This window comes from Epargyreus clarus, unplaced genomic scaffold (assembly GCF_041222505.1).
Source record: "Epargyreus clarus isolate Ecla_fem2 unplaced genomic scaffold, WU_Ecla_fem_2.2 ptg000032l, whole genome shotgun sequence".
NCBI classification, from domain to species: Eukaryota; Metazoa; Arthropoda; class Insecta; order Lepidoptera; family Hesperiidae; genus Epargyreus; species Epargyreus clarus.
The window spans coordinates 5,935,548-5,957,108 of record NW_027332237.1 but is presented as its reverse complement, the minus strand read 5'-3'; the positions used below and the strand labels follow the sequence as shown (position 1 = coordinate 5,957,108).

General features: G+C 32.7%; 5 protein-coding genes across 5 annotated transcripts; 3 read left to right on the top strand and 2 right to left on the bottom strand.

Moving 5' to 3' along the window:
- The first annotated feature begins 191 nt into the window (after positions 1-191).
- LOC140755205 (m-AAA protease-interacting protein 1, mitochondrial) lies at positions 192-4,553 on the top strand. Its single transcript, XM_073090420.1, has 4 exons — positions 192-699; positions 1,213-1,377; positions 1,859-1,977; positions 4,334-4,553. Exons 1-4 carry the CDS (start codon positions 388-390, stop codon positions 4,467-4,469), a joined length of 732 nt encoding a protein of 243 aa, XP_072946521.1. The 5' UTR covers positions 192-387; the 3' UTR covers positions 4,470-4,553.
- Positions 4,554-5,371: 818 nt separating this feature from the next.
- LOC140755204 (mucosa-associated lymphoid tissue lymphoma translocation protein 1) lies at positions 5,372-9,060 on the bottom strand. Its single transcript, XM_073090419.1, has 6 exons — positions 8,807-9,060; positions 7,868-8,202; positions 6,965-7,154; positions 6,145-6,422; positions 5,790-5,873; positions 5,372-5,521 (listed from the first exon to the last, which is right to left on the bottom strand). The coding sequence occupies exons 1-6, from the start codon at positions 8,902-8,904 to the stop codon at positions 5,451-5,453; spliced, it is 1,056 nt and encodes a 351-aa protein (XP_072946520.1). The 5' UTR covers positions 8,905-9,060; the 3' UTR covers positions 5,372-5,450.
- A 384-nt stretch (positions 9,061-9,444) lies between these two features.
- On the top strand, positions 9,445-10,305 carry LOC140755206 (uncharacterized). Its single transcript, XM_073090421.1, has 2 exons — positions 9,445-9,644; positions 10,054-10,305. Exons 1-2 carry the CDS (start codon positions 9,517-9,519, stop codon positions 10,223-10,225), a joined length of 300 nt encoding a protein of 99 aa, XP_072946522.1. The 5' UTR covers positions 9,445-9,516; the 3' UTR covers positions 10,226-10,305.
- Positions 10,306-10,379: 74 nt separating this feature from the next.
- mus312 (mutagen-sensitive 312) lies at positions 10,380-15,367 on the top strand. The gene is made up of 4 exons (XM_073090418.1): positions 10,380-13,683; positions 13,976-14,391; positions 14,764-14,916; positions 15,234-15,367. Exons 1-4 carry the CDS (start codon positions 10,380-10,382, stop codon positions 15,306-15,308), a joined length of 3,948 nt encoding a protein of 1,315 aa, XP_072946519.1. The 3' UTR covers positions 15,309-15,367.
- A 1,038-nt stretch (positions 15,368-16,405) lies between these two features.
- Positions 16,406-19,959, bottom strand: LOC140755172 (protein IMPACT-A). Its single transcript, XM_073090383.1, has 6 exons — positions 19,811-19,959; positions 19,272-19,504; positions 18,585-18,717; positions 17,951-18,054; positions 16,992-17,198; positions 16,406-16,565 (listed from the first exon to the last, which is right to left on the bottom strand). The coding sequence occupies exons 1-6, from the start codon at positions 19,835-19,837 to the stop codon at positions 16,472-16,474; spliced, it is 798 nt and encodes a 265-aa protein (XP_072946484.1). The 5' UTR covers positions 19,838-19,959; the 3' UTR covers positions 16,406-16,471.
- Between the last annotated feature and the right edge of the window lie 1,602 nt (positions 19,960-21,561).

Below are 21,561 nucleotides of genomic sequence, written 5' to 3'. Positions count from 1 at the left end.
CTTATAATGCATATAAAAATAATATTGAAAAATATATCGAAATTTATTTAATATTTAGTAACGTTTATTTTATACTAATGTGATAATGTAATAAGGACAACTGATTATAAGATCTTTGCTTTACTTCATAGATGACAACCATATTGTAAACAAGTCTAGCCAATAGGAGAATGCAATTTTCCGAAATGTAACCAATCACAAAAGAAATCTTATCCAAAATAAACAGATTATCCAATCGAGAGATTGACAGATTCAGTTATCCGAAAATTTGGAAAAAACAAATGTTTTTATTTTATGTGTATATTTAATTTTTAAGAAATCGCATTTCATGTTTCACTATCAATTTGCGTTTAAGTAAACCTTTTATTTTTTCCACAAAAATAAAATATGAACTTAGCTCTTAGGCAAGTTTTGACTACTCGGACATTTAGGTTATGTGACAGAGTAACTTACAAAAAATTACAAATTCCTGTAACCTCAACATGTCCGGTAATACAGCTTCGAAATTACTGCGACGATCGCTCAGGTGCTTCAGGGGCTCGGAAACTCCCACAGTTAATGGAATTCCCGCCAATTGTGTGGCCATCTTTCATAAAATTCATTAAGAATTGGATGTTTGCAAACTTTATCATTAGGCCTTATTTCGATCAAGAATTTAGCTTGCAAGAATTCGTAGAGGCCTCAAAACATGCTGTTCAGGTTTGTCGTCAATTATTTATATTTACCAATAATTTGTAATGCAAATTTTTAGTTTTATCTTAAATTCAAGAGTGTGAACTATTTCTCTTAACAACAAGGCAATCACTAAGCAATTATGTAAGCATCCAAACCTTCATTACTCCAGAACTTTAAATATTTTAGAATTAAATTTAATTAGTAAATTAAATTAACACATTGTCTTTTTCAGTATAATAACATTTGGCTGCCTTATTTATAAGGCTTTGATTCTGAAAAGACCTTGGCCAGCATAGGGGACTATGGCCTAAAGTTTAGGCCCTATACCATCACTCTTACAAACACACTTCCAGAGATGGGTTGATGATAAAATAATGATTTCTATACACCATAGTAGATATCTTCAGGTCATAATAACCAAAACAAAATCTCTCTGGCTAAGGATTGAATCCAAAACCCACAATGCCAGAACCAGTTTCTTGATATACCATGTAGGTTGGTCATGATGACATTTTCAAATCTAACATTTGTTGTTAGGTTGTTTCAGAATGCCTACAAAAGAGTGATTTCAAAGCGCTTGACGGCCTAGTTGATAAGGATGCCATCGCAGCCTTGAAGACAGCGGTTTCCCAACTGTCTGTCTCACAAAGACAGTTACTGGCTGTTGATAAAGAGGATATATTCTATTGCTTCCCCTATCAGGTATGTTTTGGTTTTTATTATATACCCAAAGGGTAAAATCTGAACCCAATTTCTATGTTGCTGTCTATTCATCTGTCACAGGACTCTATGTCTAGAACCAGAATAGATAGACACTTCAAATTTTTACAGAATGGACATAATAGTGGCCGGTTTAATAACAAATACTAAACTCCAGCGGCACCACCACCACAGCTATTTCTGTCTCATAACAGCAGTATTAAATGATGCTGTGTTCTTATTTGAGGGGTGTGGTAAGGGAGACATAGTTTTCTAATGTGTTCCAGTGTAGCACTCAGGCGTAGCGGCGCACCTAGGCCGACCTCAGATAGGAATATCTAATTGTGTCTGGGGTTGATTACAGATGTCAATGGGCGGCAGTAGCCACTTACCTTCAGGTGGACTGCATGCTCGTCCACTACTCGTATGTTACAATAAAAAAGTAACACAATTATTGTTATAAGTTTTATATTAATCCTTACAGGTAGGTGTGATGTTCGATGAATCAGATAAACGTTGGGTGGAGATCACAATGTGCTATCATGTTTTAAGAGGGCTTAAACAAATGCAAGAGACTGGAGATGTGCCACCTATATCTTTAGGGTAAGTAGTAAACTAGTTTATTGTGGAATTCTTATTTCGTTTTACAATCTAAATCTCATTGTGAAAGTTTTACCAACCATGGAAAAGTCCAATTAGTGGACCAAGTTTGTTTATGATGAATATAAATTTTTTCAATACAAACATTTTAGTTGACTTCTCTTTATCTAAGAATAAATTTGTGACATAACATAACAATTAAATTTATGGCATTATGGCCGAACTTTTTATTACATTTACCGAATATGTGAGGAAAATCTAATGCTGTTGTAACAGTACATATTAACACACCTTAAAGAATTTAATTTATATTACAGTTATTTGAACTATACCAATAAGTAATCATGGTTATTTATTAGACCCTTGAACTACTTAAGACACTATTTGCAAATTGCACTATTAAAACCGGCAGTATTGATTTTTTTACAACCTTACCCAATTGGGTACTTGACAGTTATAACAATAAAATATGAAATATGTTGGATATGATAGCTTATAAGTAAACATAAATTATGCAGTATTTCGTTTATTTTTTAATACGCTCTAAGTATTTTAATTTTTAAAAAGAAATTTTTGATTTTTTATCTGTGGATTTTAAATCCCAAAACGGCGACAGTGCTGCCTCAAATGTCATGTGACGTCACTACATCGAAACCAAACAAGACAAATAATAATTAAATCGTTTGCTGTTAGAGTTGGTTGAATTTATAATATGTTGTGAACCGAAATGAAGCCATACTATATTAAAGCTGATAGCGTGAACCTGCTTAAAGAATCTCCATATATGCAGTGCAATAAATTAAAATGCATACAACAACTTCCGTGAGATAACCTATGGAAATATCAAATAAACAACGTAAGTAAAACATTCTTTATATTTACATTTAATCATATCGGACAATTAAAACATTTCTTAACTAACTTCAGACAGAAGAAAGGTTGTCTTCAAGTGATTATTAAGATTTTTCAAATATACTTATATTCTTATGTGAACTGTTTTAAGGTTATTAATTGGTTATATTTATATTTACAGATCTTCCCGACAATCGTATAGTGACGACGTTATAGAGTATGTGCAGTTTAAGAGGAAGGCAAGTTTGTGTTTCATGAAAAGTAAAAGTTGTCCTGAACACAAGGTACATCAATGAAAATGAAAATGTGATGACTGTCCTGCCTAGAAGAAGTGAGGAGCCAAAAGTTTCGAAAGTAGGCACCAGTCTGAAATACATAAAGTAAAGTACACGGGAAATAGTACTTCTTTCTTGCGTAACCTACCCAACAAGATGAAGGAAGAAAAGTGACTATACAGTTCCTATTATTGCATTGCAATTTAATTCTGAAAATGACAGTGATAAAAATATATATCCATTTGTTACGGAAAATAATTTTAGTAATGAAGAAAAGCAGACACGCAAGCAGCACAAATATTTAGCTTAGGTGATCTGTAGTAATTATTGTAACTGTAACATATGATAAATATATACAAAAGTTCTACTGTGTGTACTCACTAATAGAACCATATAAACCAAATAAACAAAGAAATCGGTTAATAAAATACTAATATTAGCAAATCATATATTTTTAATTATACAGTCCTGTAACTTAATCAGTGCACATGCACCATCAATAATAACACAGTCATGAAATATTTTAATTGTGTCCTATTAATTACAGAATGGGCCCTTAAAATAGAATTCTCATATTCTATTCTTATCATAGACATCTATATAATATATTAAATATATGAATACTTCCACTTGCTGTTTTGTTTTGATTACGTCCTGTTCCAATGATTTGGAATTGACGAATCACTCGAGAGTTACTAAATTTATTCCTTTTTTTCAATAATACTTCTCTTACATAGATAGTATAAAATGTCATTGCTTGCAAACAGAGGATTTAAACATATAAGAATCTGCAAGTTCTTTAACGTTTATGAGATTTGGGTTTAGGAACTTGTATAAGCAAATTTGTTAGGATATTTAGTGATCGTACTTGAACACATCGTCACTGCACACGCCTTGTAATTTGACATTCTTGCAATTGTACTAATAAAAGTTAAATAATTCCCAAGATTTCCCCTGAAGTATGTGTAGCGTCGAAGTTTATTTCTATATTTTCAATGTGTTGACGTCACGCTACGAAATGACACTTGACGGCCTGTTTTGGCGTAACGTTCCGTTTACCGTAATAAAAATACGTTTTTTATTAATAAATATCCCTTTTTTCGAAAAAATGATCAATGAAAGGCATATATAATACGTATATGAATTCATAAAAACAGTTTCCCAAAAAGTGTCAAGTAGCCAATTTTGAATTACTTACATTTTTACTGTATTTTTTGTTTTTTATTTTGTAGTGTCCAACCAGAGCTTCAAGACAAAATGTTCATTCTGAACTACAGATTCATCCGAGAGTTTACGAAAGGAGTAGAAGATAGCTGGTGGGTAAACATAGTCAACCACTTCCAACCACATAGTCTGAGAAAATTATAGATACTCTAATGTTAAACGATTTAACCAATATAGTCAGCTAACAATTCAGTGAAACTTTGTTAAAATAAAAAGCAATTATGATAACATGTTTTTTATTTACAGATGTTTATAATAGACAAAACTTGCACACTTTGAATATTAAAAAATAAAATACATATAAAACTTTCTGGTAGAAAAACTCACTTATATTATCACAGAAATATCATAAATTCAATTGTATTATTACTAATTCATTAATACCTATGGGTACATATTACTTAATATACGATGCACTATGTTGCACATAACAATAAAATTGTCTTGATTTTTTTTTAAATAAGTTTTATATAATAATAATTTAAACTGATTTTTTTTTAACTCAAGCAGAGTGAAGATGCAATGTATATGTAATTCAGTGTCCTAATTACTTTCTTTTCTTAAACATTGTACGAAAACCAATGACATAAATGATGCAGTTGGCTCATTGACAAGGAATTTGGCTCAAAGAAGATTAATCTCGGTCATCATTCCTTTGTCTGCGATCAGTCTGACAATTCTATTTACATATCTTAAAATCTAACGCTTGATACGGAAATAACTTAACCAATTTTTGCCAACAAAGACAATAAAAATATTGGCAAGAAAATTTGTCATTTTTAACTTTGAGAGGCAATAATTAGTTAAGATGTTTATAATAGGATTGAATGTTATTAACGGGCGTAAATGCTTAACGTGTCAATGACCATAACCGACGATAGAGAGACCAACAACTTATAAGAACTTGGGAGCCTCACCTGTAACTGATGTCCATGAATGGTAAATAATATTGTAGACACAAATGAACTATTTTCTTAAGCAAATTGTCTAGTCCTTGTAACTCTTAAGTTCAATTTATGCCCCAGAAATCCAATCTTAATCGCTCCTAGATGACAAAATGTTCATCAGGAGAGAAGAATAGTTACCAAGAAGAATACCAACCAATCATAAACTTAAAACAAAATTTTACATGGAAACACACTCCTTGTATTTTTCACTAATTTCTTGTAAATTGCAAAGCAGATCTGGTGTATTTCCTGGAAAGAAAAAGATTTTTTAGAGTTGTGAGAAACAAAATAAGCAACTTTTAATGAGTTAATAATCATTCAATTTATAAAATCACTTATAATAAGTGCAGTTTGCATGAGACTTATGCCATAAACATACAAAAGAAAAAAAAAATGTAAAAAAGTCCCACCTTATATGATGTAGAAAAAAATATTTATAGAGCACTATGACAAGGGGCTTAAAAGTTCAAAAGATTTCGCCAGCCTTACTACGAGGTTTAATTATAAAAATAATTACCTCTAACTGGATCATATAATGATCTCTTGGCTACACCACATTGTACTTTGATAGGTCTTTGCTTTTTCATTGAGTTTTCTACATCTGCAAAATAAAATGGAAATCACTAATTTATAATAATTATTTTTCAGTTCATAAGTGTTCATTTTACTTTCAGCTTCAGACCACCTTTAAACTTAACAATTATCTGTGCAAACAGTTCTGATTTATATACCATTTTTGTTTCACTGTAAATGATTTTAAATAAAAACTAAAGAACATATAAGCTCAAATATGCCAAGTTTATGGTATATTGAAGTAAAATGACAATCACAACATTATGAATAGCACTAGAAAGTCACAACTAAACTCATACCAGCATGTACTTTGTCCAGAAGAGTACTGACGTCAACATTCTCCATCAATCGTTCACATAATGCTGCAACATACTGACTTGATCCAGGCACTATTCTACCCGTATCTCCAGGCTTAAGCTCATACGTTACACAATTGTCTAAGGTGGTTGAACACTCGATTTGTAGTACTTCATAAGCTGCCTGGGACGATTCTGCTGAATATCCTATTAGCAAGTTGCTGTGTATAATGTAGTCTTCTATGAATGGTACAGCTGCAAATATTGGTAGATTTGTATTCCTGTAAGAGCACAACAGTTCAATATATATTCAAGATGTCATTGTCTTTTGTGACAACATAACTTGTGAATTAATTCACAGATTCACACCGTCTATTTATTTGGTTTGAATAATAGCTCAAAGTTATGCTAGGATCTTTAAGTGATGTGGTCAAGTTATTAACGAATTCCAATACACTTTTTTGTCACTATACCTAAAGCAATCAATAAAGCAAAGTAATTATGAAATCAAAGTTAGGAAAGGCTAAATAAAGTGTTATATGATAGCTAAGCCAATTCTTATAGAAGTTATAAACAAGAATGCAGGTACAGTGGCTGCAGCCCATGGACATTATCACCATAAGTAAGTAGAACAGGGTCCTTTTATAATTTATTCAAAATAAAATAAATAAATAGGGCAATACTTAAAAAATTAAGTATTAAATTTGCTTGTAGATTGGCCATAGTTGAGCTCAATGCAAAAATCACCCGAATTAAATATTTTCACACTTAATTTATTAAGCTTATAGTTTTACTGAATTAAGATTTTCTCAAAATATCTCACCTATCCAAATACATTCTACACATATCCATAATAAGCACACATAGTTCTGGCTTGCATTTGCTTATTTCTCTTAGTATCCAGTTCTCTGTAACACAGTGGTCGATCTCAATATTTTCGGTGGGGCAGTCTATGCTTAGTATGCACTTGGTATTACACAGTTCACAACCATGGCCTGCATAGAAAATAAAACCTGAAAAACCATAATAAAATTATTAAAAGCATTCTTGCCAAGGACATCAAAACATTATTATGAAATCAATGTTCATAGATTGACAGAAAATTCAGTTTAATTTCTTACTATGTACTTACTATGTAAGAAATGAAACTAAATTTTCTGTTGAGTGTAAAAGACACAAAATAACTGCTATTCCTGAAAATGACAGTTATTCTGCAATTTTGCAATTATGTGCAATATATTATGTATAATGCCTTAGAGCCTTATGCACATTGTGATTATGCTAAGACCTTTTTTTTATTATAATATAAGAGTAGCAGACGAGCATGCAGTCCACCTGATGGTAAGTGGCTACTGCCGCCCATGGACATCTGTAATCAACCCCAGATAGGATTAGATATTCCTGAGGTCGAACACAGATGCGCCGCTACCCCTGAGGACTAAGCTGAAACGCCTCGGAAAAGTCTGTCTCCCTTACCACACCCTTCAAACCGGAACACAGCAGCGCTTAACACTGCTGTTATTAAAGACCTATTTTTAAATTGGTCTATCTTTACAAGCAATTCTTAGAATTGATAATTGACTATGAATTATCCAGACTAAGAAAGACTAGAAAAGCAGGCAATGTCCGCAAAACCACTCTACAGCCAGAATATCTCATTGACGATTTAAAAATAAAACAAAAAATGTTACAAAAGAACATCTTCATTTAACAAAACAATACTTACAGTAGGAATCTTCAGGTATCTGAGAGATAACTTGAGTCAAAATATTCTTCAAGTCTTCACTATAAGTATTTCTTATTATCATGCAAATAAAACCCAATTCCTTCAAATTTACAGCTAATGACTCACAGTCGATGGACGGGGTGATCAATTTGGATAAATGCTCATATTTATCATTCGCTATTAAGATAGCAACTTTTGATTGAGGTCTGAAGTATGTAACTTTAAAATTCAGTGTATTTGTTACTAATTGCTGAAATTGTGATACAGAAAAGCCTCTTCGATCTAGAAATTTCATTAACTGTTCTCCAGGACTTTTTGAGTCATTGTAGGTAACCCTGTAAAGTTAAGAAGCAGAAATGTAGAATATGAATTCATAATATTGTACTCACAAAATATTGTAATGGATATTATATGGATATATATCATAACACAATAGTCTGTTTTCATTAACAACCCATTACTGTCCCACTGCTGGGCACGGGTCTCCTCTCATAACGAGACTTCACATACCTTTGAGATTTTTTTATTTTATAAATCTCTCAGGTATGCATGTTTCCTCACAATGTTTTCCTTCACCGTTAAGCGAGTGATAATTAATTTCTAATACTACACTACTTTTAGTCTGTTTTAAACCACTAAAATTACTTAGAATATAGAGGTAGCCAATAAGTTTAAAGTTTGTTTGACAGTAAATAGCTACAACCTATGAACATTTATAATCAACCTCAGATGGAGCAGGACTCCATTGGCTCACAAGTGCATTGCTACCCCTGAGAACAAAGTTGGAATGCCGCGAATAAGTGCCTTTCCTTTACCGCGCTCTTTAAACAAAAATGATGCAGTTTTATTATTACGCAGAAATAGGTACAGGGACAGAACCTCTTCAGTCGAACCACGAAGAGTTCTGCCGCCTTCAAACCAATCCTGTGCAATACTTACGTTAAATTTGCAAGTTTAGCTAAAATATCGCACTGTTCTTTACTCATAGCACAAACATTTTTATATTCAGGATACGATAAGCTCTGTAATAGTGACATTATTGTGCGTGTACAAATTTACCCTTCTTATGAATTTGCAACTTTACAATTCTCTGAAGGAAGACCGGTTGTATGATTTTATTTCTTATTGTTTACAGTTTATTTCCTTTTTCCTTATTTGATGATATATGACAACATGACATATGATCGTTGTCAAAATCTCACTTAGGATTAGTATCATAACAGAAGCATAATTTAATCGGAATTAAATCGTAATTCATTTTCGATTCGTTTCTTTCTCACCTAATCATGCGTTGAAAGTCGAACAGAGAATGAGAGTTAAAGTTAAAAAATCAATGTGTCCGTAGTTACGTATATTTGGCGGTCCATTGGATTTGGTATAACGGTTGACTACTGGTAGCATATAAATTATACAAATACACGGTTTTCAGATACGAATCTATTACACGAACCTATCCACAGAACACCTACACCTCGGTCAGAATTCGTGATCTGCTTCTGCTGGCAATTTCGGCTGTACTTTTACCGAATCAATTTGAGCTCGAGTCGACAAGTTCAGAAAGTAGCTCGAGTTACTCGAATAAGTCAACTCGACATGCACATCACTTACGGAATAAATTGTCAAAAATTAAATAAAGTGTCAAACTCAAAATGGCAATCGGTATAGATACTTCAAAGTGGAAGCCGAGAAAAATAAAAGGAACACCAGCTGACAGAGGAAGAAATATCCTTGGTTTAGGCATCATCGGTTTTGGATTGATATGCGGCGCTTTCTATCAGTAAGTATGCGTACTAGTTTGTGTAAAAAATCGTACCGTAACGTCAAAAGGTTATGTGAGAAACATCAAACTATTATGATTTTACTGTGCGTAGCTCGAAGGTTACACATTATAATTATTATTGCCAGCTAGTGAGCTATATGTATTCTTAATTATACAAATGCTTCGGGGTCCAATACCAGTAAAAATAGTGTTAAGCACTGCTGTGTTTTCGTTTGAAGGGGCGTGTTGAAGTAATCCTCAGAGGTAGCGACCCTTTTGTGGCAAACTTCAGGTAATCCTATCTGGTGTTGATTATAGATATCAGATGAACAGCATGCCCATTTGCTGCCTCTACAATATGTAACAAGAAATGTACAGAATTTTAAAAAACATCCTATTGTTATGATAGGTAAAAATTTTTTTTTAGATTTTCAGGTATAACAGGAAAGTTCAGAAAAGCATTAGACAACTTCTATGAAGATCCCATAGAAGAAGTAGAAAGAAGACAATTGATTGTTAGCGGATTACCAGTTAGAACTGGTGACAAGATAAGAGAACTTCTAGAAGATGCTGAAAGGCCCGACAGACCAGATAAATAACATGAACACAGACAATTGTAATAGGTTAGTGTAAGAAAAAATTAGATGATTTACGTTAATAAACAGTTTAATTAATCAAACATTTGTTTCAATTGTCAGAGAGGCCTCAAATTCATGTGAAGTTGTGAGCACATACTTTACACATAACCTTGTTATGGATGAAAGTTCCAAAAAAATCAAGGAGAATCAAAATACATCTCAAAAGCTAAAAACAAAGACAAATCAAGCCCAAAAGAGACCAAGAAAACGACCACAAGGCCAAAAAGATATAAGGACATTGATAAAAAAGAAGAAAAATGAACTAGTATCATATTCTAAAGATTTCGAATTAATTTGCAAACAATCTGGCATAGATGTTGATCCCGAACAGTTGCAATTAGCTATAGCTCTATCGAAATCACTCCAGGATTCTGAAGCTAGTAACAGTGACACAAAGGCAACAAAAAATTTAACTTCAAACCAAAGAAAAGGAAAAATTCGAACCACACTACAGGAGTATGGTTTTAAAGTACCGGAAATTAAAAGTAATACTGGTAAAAAAGTGAAAAGGTATCGAAAACAGTATAAATTACTTTTAGTGTCTGATAATGAAAAGCAGCAAATAGTCGCTGATAAGTATGCACAAATATTAATCAGGAACATTAATATATGTTCAGTAGATGACAACAGTCTATGTAAAGTTGATAATTCAGATTCCTTTTTATATCATTTGTCAACAAATATCACATATGAATGTATAAAAAATGATGACATTTATTATGTACCTGATCTAATACAAAAAACTTCAAACGAAAGGCACAATTTGTTAAGAGACTGGTCTACAATACCGGGGAGGCCAGTAAGCCCTAAAATAGAGCCTTCAAATATAAATTTTGATAGTATAGAATGTTCACAAGAGGAATTGTGTGATATATTAAGTGGAACGATTGAAACAGCCCAAAATATTGTTAAGAGAAACTATGAAAATAATATTACAAGTGAAATAAGTTCTGAAGAAATTAAATCTAATACTGAAAGTTCAGATATTCATACTTCAGTTGAAGCGCATAATAATAGCAATCAAAATTCGATAAAAATAGAATTGGTACAAGAGAAATTGACTGAAATGAATTCTGACAAAACAAGTAAAGTAGCAGATGATTTTATAGATTTGTCCAATTATAAAGAAACAGAAAATATGAGGCTACCACCAAATAGGAGTTATTCGCCTGACATATTCGATGATGAAGTTACTATAATAATGGATAGTTCAAAAGACATGCAAGAGGAGGCCACGGAAAAAACAACGGTAAGAGAACAAAATGATTTTATGGATCTCACTGAATGTGTAAATGTAAATTTTAATAATACTAATTTCAAACAAAACCCATGTTTATCCCAAGGAAGTAACAAGACTACAATAAATGCGAACGACTTCATGGAACTGACTGCATGTGTAACTGCTAATTCACAAAAAATCCTTAAAGATATACAAATTGAAAAAGAAAACAACAATCCTAATATAGTAGAAGATAATAGTAATATAGATAATATGGATTTAACTCAATCTTCAAGCTCTAATAGTTTACCAATCTTAGAGAAAGATACCTGTTCTAATAAATCCTTAGAAGATGACACCATTATAATGATTGATGAAGATTATTGTAATATCAATACAGGTAGAAATCCAGTGATGCCTTCAAGAGACACTGACATTATAGATTTAGTGGCAGGACAAAACAGTTATCCCAAAGTATTACACAATGCCCCTGATCATCATGCAGTAATTCATTTAGTTCAAAGCCCTGAAAATGATACTGAGAAATCTGAAGAACTGGGATGTAATAAAAATTCTGACTCTATAGACTTAACTCAAGCATCTAAATGTGAAAATGATTTACCAATGAGTGGTAGTAGCAAAATGTCTTCAATTGATATCATATCGAATCATGACCCTAAAGAAGACAATAACATACAAGATATAGCAGAAGACAAGCTGAATAGTCCCGAAGTAAACTGCAATTATGATAATGCATATAACCCTGAAATAGATTTAGAGAATAGTCTAGGAATTAACAGAAATTCCATTGATTACCATGATTATCATGCATTTGACGACCCCATAAACGATATTCCACTAAGCCCTTGTAATTCGGATAAAAGTGAAACAGAGGATAACATATCGTTAAAAAATAAAAGTCTTGAAGCAATGGATTTAACACAATCTTCGAAGTCTGAAGACAGTATAAAAATCGTTAATGAAATTGATGATGTCATTACCAGGCACACACCTACACCCAACGATGAGATTATAATGGAGTCATCTCTTCAAGACGATACCATATTACTGAATGGTGAAGACTATTGCCCAAATAATTTAGCTAACAATGATTTGGAAAGAGGTGACGATATAGACATTATAGAAATTAAAAATTCTAGCCTAACAAAGAAGATTTGCAATAATATTAATGAAAATTGTAATCATTCAAACATCGACAGGGCACAGCAATCATCAGGAGCAATTTTGGACTGTGATAATGACTTTGAATTTGATAACCTACTTAAAAACGTATCTAACAGTAAACAAAGTACTACAAGAACCTCAAATTCGTATTATGAAGATGAAAATAATCATGAAAATGAACCAGAAACTCAAAATCGTGAATGTGATTTAACTCAACATTCAGATTGCTCTGAAGATAAAAATTGCAGTCCAAATATTGCAGAAATATCTCATAATTTTGGAAATCAGCAAGATATTAGTGATGATGAAAATAGTGAGATCGATTTGACTCAACATTCTGATTCTGAAGATAACATAAGAAAAACGAATGAACTAAATAATAAAAACATCATTTCTATTGTTTACGATGAAGATTATATTGAAACTTATAATAAAAACGATTGTGATATTGTATTTGAAGCTCCTACATATAACAATAGCAAAGAAATAGGTAATCATTCAAAAGATCTATCAAGTTCAAGTCAGAACTCAGAAGTATTTGAGATATCTGACAATGAATTTAACTATTCTATAAACCAACATAAACAAGATTCAGTGCGTTTAAATGACACAAGATTTGATATAGGTGGGATGTCTATAATAAATGAGTTTTTGAGCCGTAAAAGTGATGCTATTCGACGGGAGAAACTAAGTTGCAGTTGTTCAACACCAGAAACAAATGAAAGTAGAAATCAAAATTGTTTAGTACAAGATACCGTAGACTTTAATGATAAGGTTTTAAATATCAACGAAAATAAGAGAAAATCGTATACAGAAATCGAATCTGTTAAAATCGCAACTCCTTCGAAATCGAAAAGTTGTGATAATGTATTATTTGCACAGACACCAAAACATAATGACTACATTATAAAAACTGATCAAGTGACTCCTATGCCTAAATACGAGATGATGTCTAGTCCGGAGAGGAATGAGGAATTAGATAAATTTGGAATCAAACCACTGAAAAGAAAAAGAGGTAAGCAGTTTAAGATATCATGGTTAGTTAATTATGATTTTCTTATAATGAAAAATGATGTAAACAGTTCTGTATTAACTAGCTATGAACTTTTACCAATCTTTATTAAAACAATAAGCATTTCTCCTAATTAAATTAAAATAACAAACGAGCATACAAACCAACTTAATGTAGGGGATTATTGCTCTCTGGACATCTGTAATCAATGGTAAATAAGTTTAAAACCTGTGGTTAATCAGACTTCTTCTCGAAATAACGAAAAATTTAACTATATTTTTCTTTACATTTACAGCCATACAAATATTAACACACATCTACAACCAAACTCACCCAGTAATGGAAATCGTATCGGACTCCGAAGCATACTCATCACCATCTAAGATAAGAAAGAAGAGTCTTGCGTCATTTCCAAGAAGGGCCATAGTTACGCAAATTGATACTGAAATAGTAGAAAATTGTATAGAATTGCCTGGCCCTAGCGAGTATTCAGAGCCTTTATCACAAGAGTCGAAATCACGTAAGGGAGTACCTAAAAATCAAAATAAAAAGTCAAAAACATCCCCTACAAAGTCTTACCCGACGCCCGAATATTTGGAAAGTGTGAATAAAGAGAATAATTTATACGAAGAAAATAAACTGCTTCCAGATATAAGGGATATTGAATGTTGTTCTGAAGAATGGGTTTTTCAGAAGAGGGAAAAAGCAAAGGTAGGCGAATTTTATACTAAGTTAAAATAAATATTTATATTGCTTGCAATTGTCCTACAATAGAATACTTTGAGGATACCATGGATCACCTGATGATAAGTGGCTACTGCCGCCCATAAACATCTGTAATCAACCCCAGACAAGATAAACTCAACTGGAATGCCTCGGAATAGTATCCTTACACCATTCAAACCAAAACACAGCAGTTCTTAACACTCCATTCATTGCGCCTCCATTTAGAAAATGACGTATTCATTTATTTAGACAAGAGATGTACCAAAGGTACCTATACTATAGACTTGAGAGCCAGAAGTGAACGCAATCGACGTTATTTCATTCAATCAATCAATAATATATTATTTCTTCTTCCAGGTGCATTCTTGTAGAGTGCCACTGCACATAGCTTTCCACAACTACGTATCATGTCGAAGAGCACTTAGAGAGGCCATCCTGAGATATGAACCTATAAATATTGATGACATTCATAAAGGATTGGTCGCTATTGGCTATAGGTACAATCCTAAGGTAAGGGTATCTCTGATTATATAGACTGTAGTACTAAGTAGAAATCATTGTGGCTGACCGCATTGGCACAGCCGCCGCACCTTTTTGCTTTATAATCGCAGTATTAGTGGGTTTTTTGGGATTTCAAACCAGAAGCCATAAGAATATTTACGTCAAAATCCTTTTTAAATTGAAACAATAAAGATTTGTATAGTGAAGACATGTATTAAAACGTAAACGCTCTATCGCTAACGTTTTAATATCTATTGTGGATATTTATCGATATTTTATACATAAAAACGTATTTTATTAACATATCTAAATCTTATTTGTTTCAGGATCTCTTAAAATTCATGGATAAAAAGTGTATCACTGTGAAAACTGCGGACAACGCGAGGAATAATAAAAAATAATGTTAAAACAATTTTACACAAAATATATTTTTAAACTGAATGTAAATATACAAAGTAAACCATCTTTTTATTTTATCACCAACTTTTACGTCCGGCTTCACTTGGTCACTGGCATGTGTCTATCAATCAGACGCGGTAAGTTCGGAATAAAAGGTACCCTATATCCTGTTCTGAGCCGCTGATAACATGCATATAAAATTTCATACAATCGGTTATGAAGTTAAGGAGTGAAGGTGTAGGAAACTCACATTCGTATTTATAATATTAATAATTGACCCATCCCTGGCAGTGATAGCCTAGTGGTTAAGAAACTCGGCCTCTCGATCGAGGGGTCCGAGGTTCAAATCCCAGGCACGCACGTATTGGAAATGAATTATCACTTGCTAAACGGTGAAAGAAATATCGTGAGGAAACCTGCATACCTGAGACTTATGTAAAAAAAAATCTCAAAAGTATGTGAAGTCTCCCAACGCACATGGCTATGGCCTAATCCTTCTCATTCTGAGAGGAGACCCGTGCCCAGCAGTGGGAGAATAATGGGTTGATGATGATACCCATCCCTGGACAGAGGGTCTCCTCTCAACATAAGAAATTAGGTTTGGGAATTTAATTCTAATTTGCTTATTGTGTGAGTAGGGTAGGTACAGAGGGCTAATACATGGGTGGTAGTGCAGGACCTTTTTTGTCTTCATCCATGAAATTCAGAAACTTCTAACCGGACTCCCGGAAAAAAATGGTTATGTAAGTATATAAAACCAAAAAGAGCATTAAATTGTACAGTTTAATAAATCCATTCAGAATAACAATATTATTAACATTTTATAGTTACTAGTCAGTAATTAGGCACTTCATAAATATAGGTAGGTACCTGGATCTGATACTGTTTTGCCTTGAAATAGTAATAGACACAATCAATTTATGTATGATGCCTTATGAGAAAATATAAATAAAAATGGTAAACACGACAGACAATTTGTTTACGCCCTAAAATTAGGGCTAAAAATAATTTGTTTATTGCCATTTCATTCTATTTTTTACCATTTTTATAATATGTCTTAGGAGGAAATACATATAAAGATCCTTCCTATTATTTTCTAATAATTACAAATGCTAGCAGTATGAAAGGTGATGCCAGTATGAATGAAATTAGTTAGTATTAAATGTCATTTCTTCAGCAAACCAGCCTGCTGTATGACTTGTCTCGTCGCATTATTGATGTGCCGAAATCTATCTGGACCTAACTGGATTCCACCATACCTATAAAAAGAAATAAAAACCAGTTACTATGGCCAAAAAGTTCAAAATTTGTTAAAACTGCATTTAAATTGGGACGATATTTTATATAGAGTTGAAATAACAAAACATCTATAAGGGAATAAAAAAAAACATTGTATCGAAGAAAATATGAAATGCCTGTTCAATAATTTATAACATCTTAATTTACAAAGTATATCACTACGTGGCGTTGTTAAATATTAGCGCAATAATTTATTTAAACAAGCAGTAATATGATTTTCCTCATAGAATGTTATAAGTTTATGTTCATTTTATCTTCACCAAAAGCTAAATATTAATAGTGTCGATCTAATACACGACTTCCGTAACCAATGCGGTATTTCCGTAACTCACTGATCAGTTTTTGGCAACGTGAGAAAATAAATGTACTTCCTTAAAAATCCTTACCATCTAGATACTACAACAAGTGTGTTCTTCTGATCCAATATTTGCAATAGATGGAGCATTCTACCACCAGCGTGGGTTTCCCCATCGTCATCACAGTCTTGTAGCACAGTTGTCCCTTTAGATGCTTTCTTTTCTATCCGATATGCGTACATATTGTGCGTGGCGTTTAAGATCTTCTTGTTCTGTTTTAGCTTTGCTAAGACCGCACTAAAAATAATATTAAGTTTATTGTTATGCACACACAAAGACAAAAACTATGAGACTTGGAACAGTAAAGGAGAATGCCCATTCTTGGTACTGATTTTTCTCATGCGTCAAAATGAAAGTAATATTAAAATTATTTTTTGATTTTCTTACATAATTTGTCGATCAGAATAGATTCTTGGAACAGAGGATTCCATTTATTCCATTCCATTCCATTTATTTTCCATATGTTAATCGAACTACATTATAGGTACCTACTATCAGTTAAAACCGACCATCAATCTATCGTCGGATATTTTCGATTTTGAGGTTATGTAACATTTTGGTAAATAACTTCAGTACCCAGGTGCTGATCTAAAAAAAAAAATATTGGTGGTAGTATTTGGTTAATTATACATCGTCCACAACAAGTTTCAATTTGATGCAACTCTGGACGGCGGTCCATACTTTCATGGGCATTGTCCTTTACAATTTGGTTGAATTGCTAAAGACTATTTTATAATTTTGCAGTTATTAAGTTTGTCAGACTGGTCAGACATTATATTTTCTCAAAATAATGTATAACATGACCCCCAATGGATTGCCACAAAGAATGTAGATGTCGCGATAAATAATTTGTATTATGAAATTTATTAAGGGGACAACTTCAACTTGTTCATGACTGTCACCAGTATTGTCACCCATTTTGAGCTAAGCCTTAAGTAATATTAAATAGTATCACATATAACCACTTAAGAAAAAGCAAATTTACTCACTTTATGTCATCAAGACTGTGCACTTCTGCAGCATGACCTTGGAAGGAGCTTTTCCTATCAATGATTACTTCTCCATGAATAATTTCTGGACAATTTATTTCTAGCTGGAAAAGCAATTAGTAAAAAGGTTTATTATGTACTAAAAATCTATATATTGAATATGGCTTTGAGAAATGTGAGGCACCGTGGTTCAAATCTCTAGTTTTTAAATTTGCAGTTTTGTATAGGCTTTCCTTTACAAAAAAAAAATAACAATTTACCTTAAATATCTCTATCAACCTACGGCTGTCCCACTACTGGGTATGGGTCTCCTCTCAGGACAAGAAGGATTAGATCAAGTCTTCCCAATATATCAACCTCTCCTACGTATAATAAGTAACTGCAAAATGACAACTTTACAGGAGAGCTTTTCAAAGTTTTGAATATGCTAAAAGGCGCATAAAAGCTACATTTTTGCAGGTATCTCTATGAAATTGGGTATGTTATGGAATGAAATGTTACTTGTGTCAAAAAAACACATTTAAATAAGGCAATTTATGCAATTATAACGAAAAGTCACTTTTGTGGGTTACAATATTATACATATGAAGGGTCGATATTAATTAGTGACTTCATTTTAAAATATTATTGTTACCTGTGTCAGATCTATTTCTTGCTCGACCGGCTTAATTTGCTTTTTCTTTTCAACTTCAGGTGGTTTAATTGAAAGTAACAATTCTCGTATTTTTTCTACACATTGATATATCACAGATTCACCAATATTTTCTCTGAAAAATTTTAAAATTAAATCTATGTGTAAGAATAATACAATAATATAAACACTTGAAAATAACTAGAGATACAGCTTGACCTCTCCTTCATATACCCAACCATACATGATGAAGGTGAATGGTTTTATGTTTCTGCAGTATTCTGGAATGACATATATAAGATGTTTTCTGACATCAAAATCTAGAACATATATGTTTTAAAATAGTTACTTTCAAATTTAAAATTTTACATCCATATTTACTATGATTATCTACGTCATAAGTACTATGAACATACACATGGGTGTTTATTTTTACAGATATAGGTTTGCAAAGGGTCCTAAAAGGTCATTAAGTCTGTGAAATTTGTTGCCAAAAACAAAAAAGGTGGTTCAAAGAATTTTTACCCTGGGAATTTTATTTATTTATTTAATTTTTGAGAATTGGATCTATATGTAACTGCGCAATAAGTGTGTACTGCTTGGGTGGTTATATGAGTCATCCTTTAAAATTGTCTATCCTATATGAACCCCCAAGCAAAAAGTAATATACTAATACCAGTTTCCACTTACAAATATACCTCATCTAAGCCTCTGTGTAAGTCCTCCTTCATCTTCCTACTCATCCAGGGTGCAGATATCTCAAACTTTGGGGGTGAAAGGGTAGGATAGTCTGGTGGCATTGTAACTGATAGAAGTACTTCATTGTTGTTCTCCTTCACTCGGATGCTGTAACATCTGCTCTCTGCGCTCTCCGTTATGAAGTCATCTTCGTAGATTGAACATAGGGCTTCTACTTCATCTATCTGGTTATAACACATATTTGATTGTATAAAGCTGGCAACAAAATTATTGTACTTATTTCATATAATATTTTATTTCAGTAAATGAGCATGTAATCTACCTGTTGATAAGTTGACACTGCACCTCATGAACATCTATATCCAATATAATATTGCAATATCAATAAGATAGAATATCTATCATAAGTCAGTCACAGATATGTTGCTACCATTTACTGCACAGAGGTAGCAGCGATACACGATACACAGGCAGGTTTTACCTTCGAATATATCCAAATAATAACATAATTCTTGTGAAATATTTCTCACCTGTTTGGTTAAATTATCTGAATCCATGTTGAGCGGTGAGAACTTAATTGTCAATCTGTTAAAAGAGATTCAATAAATTTATTTTAACCTTTTTGTTGTACTTACATACAACTTTAATTTTACTACAAATATAATTCTGGTTTTTCTTTCACATAGTTCACATACGTATGAACTGTCAAACTGTCTAATGTAAACTGTCAGTGTCAATCAAACTGACATTGTCAAAGAAATTGTTTGTTTTTTTTATGACAAAAGCATGTATACGCTCAGCCATTTAGACATTTTAACGATCGTGAATTATTTTTGATTTATTTATTTTATCACTAATTATCAACCTTGATCTAAATTTACCTACCTATATTATTATTTTTGATCAAATAAATCCGATATACTGAGTACTGCCATTGTTTTCAAGCAAAATGAGAAAAAAGTAAGTATGTGGTATGTGCGGGTATGTTAGTTGTGACGTCGTGACTTATCAGAAACATTCTAGCATAGAGGAATACTATACACGGGGTATATTCTGACTTAGTCCTCAAGAGGTAGCAACGCATCTGTGGCCAACCTAAGGTTCTAATCATAAGTTTATATTTCCATGGGTGGCACTATCCACATGCTTGTTTTCTCCCTACATTAATATTAAGTAAGATATTATTTTAATTTAATGTCTTATGAAATAAAAACATAATTATGTCAGTATATAATCGAATTCATTAATTATTTATTGGTTACTAAAACTACTTATTGTTATTTTTCTTAAAAACCAAAGGGCAAGTAATATTTTCAAAAATAGATCCTGCATAATTTGAAGGTAGAACCCTTTGTGGTTCGACTCCGGCGGCACCACCGCCACACCTATTTTTACCTAATAACAGCAGTGTTAGGCGCTGCTGTGTTCCTTGTGTAAAAAACGGGACGCCTGGCAGATGTGAAACATCGACATTATTTTGTAAAAGTAATATGCAGAAAAGAGCATATTGTGATAGGAACTAAATATGTCATAATGATAAAATCAAATATTACGATTTTTTTCCAGATAACGATGACTATTTATTGAATTCGATTGAGCATGGCGACGCGTCGCCACACCGTACACGCTACTGCATATAGACTGTATATATATACCATCGTATAGCGTGGCATGCGTCGCCACGCCAGAAATCGGTTTTACGTGCGGCTATAGATGTTTCACATCAAAAAACGGGCAAGCACTACTTACGAATATTTAATAGGCGTCACCACTATGAAATATCGTGTAAGTAATGTCGAGCTTTAGGTAGTTTTTGCATAAAATTACCAAGTTTCCGGTGGTTAGGCATTTCCATAATAGTTACATCTATTACTTACGTATTTGCATACTACTGTGGCAATTATATATGTAATCTGTGGTAAGGGCGTGGATGTGTGCAATAATTGAACGTTGAATTCGATTACCTTCGATAAGCTGGTGGTGAAACACAGGGTTAGGGTGAAAAGCTCAAGGTTCTACCATGTTTTTTCTTTATAAAAATATTGAGTAGCAAACTAACTTCTACAAATTAATTATCACTTGCTTAAAATGTCGAAGGAACGCATCGTCAAGAAACCTGCATACCTGAGAGATTTATATATAAAAAAAACTCAAAGGTATGTGAAGTCTACCAATACGCACTTGGCCAGCGCAATGGATTATGGCCTAATCCTTCTCATTCTGAGGGGAGTCCCCTGCCCAACAGTGGGACAATAATGGGTTGATGCCTCCTATGGTCATC

Coding starts and splice junctions, on each gene's coding strand:
- mus312 (XM_073090418.1), top strand. CDS start 10,380: ATGGATGAAAGTTCCAAAAAAATCAAGGAGAATCAAAATACATCTCAA. Junction 13,684..13,975: donor ACCACTGAAAAGAAAAAGAG/GTAAGCAGTTTA, acceptor TTACATTTACAG/CCATACAAATATTAACACAC. Junction 14,917..15,233: donor GCTATAGGTACAATCCTAAG/GTAAGGGTATCT, acceptor TATTTGTTTCAG/GATCTCTTAAAATTCATGGA.
- LOC140755206 (XM_073090421.1), top strand. CDS start 9,517: ATGGCAATCGGTATAGATACTTCAAAGTGGAAGCCGAGAAAAATAAAA. Junction 9,645..10,053: donor ATATGCGGCGCTTTCTATCA/GTAAGTATGCGT, acceptor ATTTTTTTTTAG/ATTTTCAGGTATAACAGGAA.
- LOC140755205 (XM_073090420.1), top strand. CDS start 388: ATGAACTTAGCTCTTAGGCAAGTTTTGACTACTCGGACATTTAGGTTA. Junction 1,378..1,858: donor TCTATTGCTTCCCCTATCAG/GTATGTTTTGGT, acceptor TAATCCTTACAG/GTAGGTGTGATGTTCGATGA. Junction 1,978..4,333: donor GTGCCACCTATATCTTTAGG/GTAAGTAGTAAA, acceptor TTTATTTTGTAG/TGTCCAACCAGAGCTTCAAG.
- LOC140755172 (XM_073090383.1), bottom strand. CDS start 19,837: ATGGATTCAGATAATTTAACCAAACAG. Junction 18,718..19,271: donor GGCTTAGATGAGGTATATTT/GTAAGTGGAAAC, acceptor AAAATTTTTCAG/AGAAAATATTGGTGAATCTG. Junction 16,566..16,991: donor CTTGTTGTAGTATCTAGATG/GTAAGGATTTTT, acceptor TTCTTTTTATAG/GTATGGTGGAATCCAGTTAG.
- LOC140755204 (XM_073090419.1), bottom strand. CDS start 8,904: ATGTCACTATTACAGAGCTTATCGTATCCTGAATATAAAAATGTTTGT. Junction 7,155..7,867: donor GATACCTGAAGATTCCTACT/GTAAGTATTGTT, acceptor ATGGTTTTTCAG/GTTTTATTTTCTATGCAGGC. Junction 5,522..5,789: donor ATTATATGATCCAGTTAGAG/GTAATTATTTTT, acceptor TTTTCTTTCCAG/GAAATACACCAGATCTGCTT.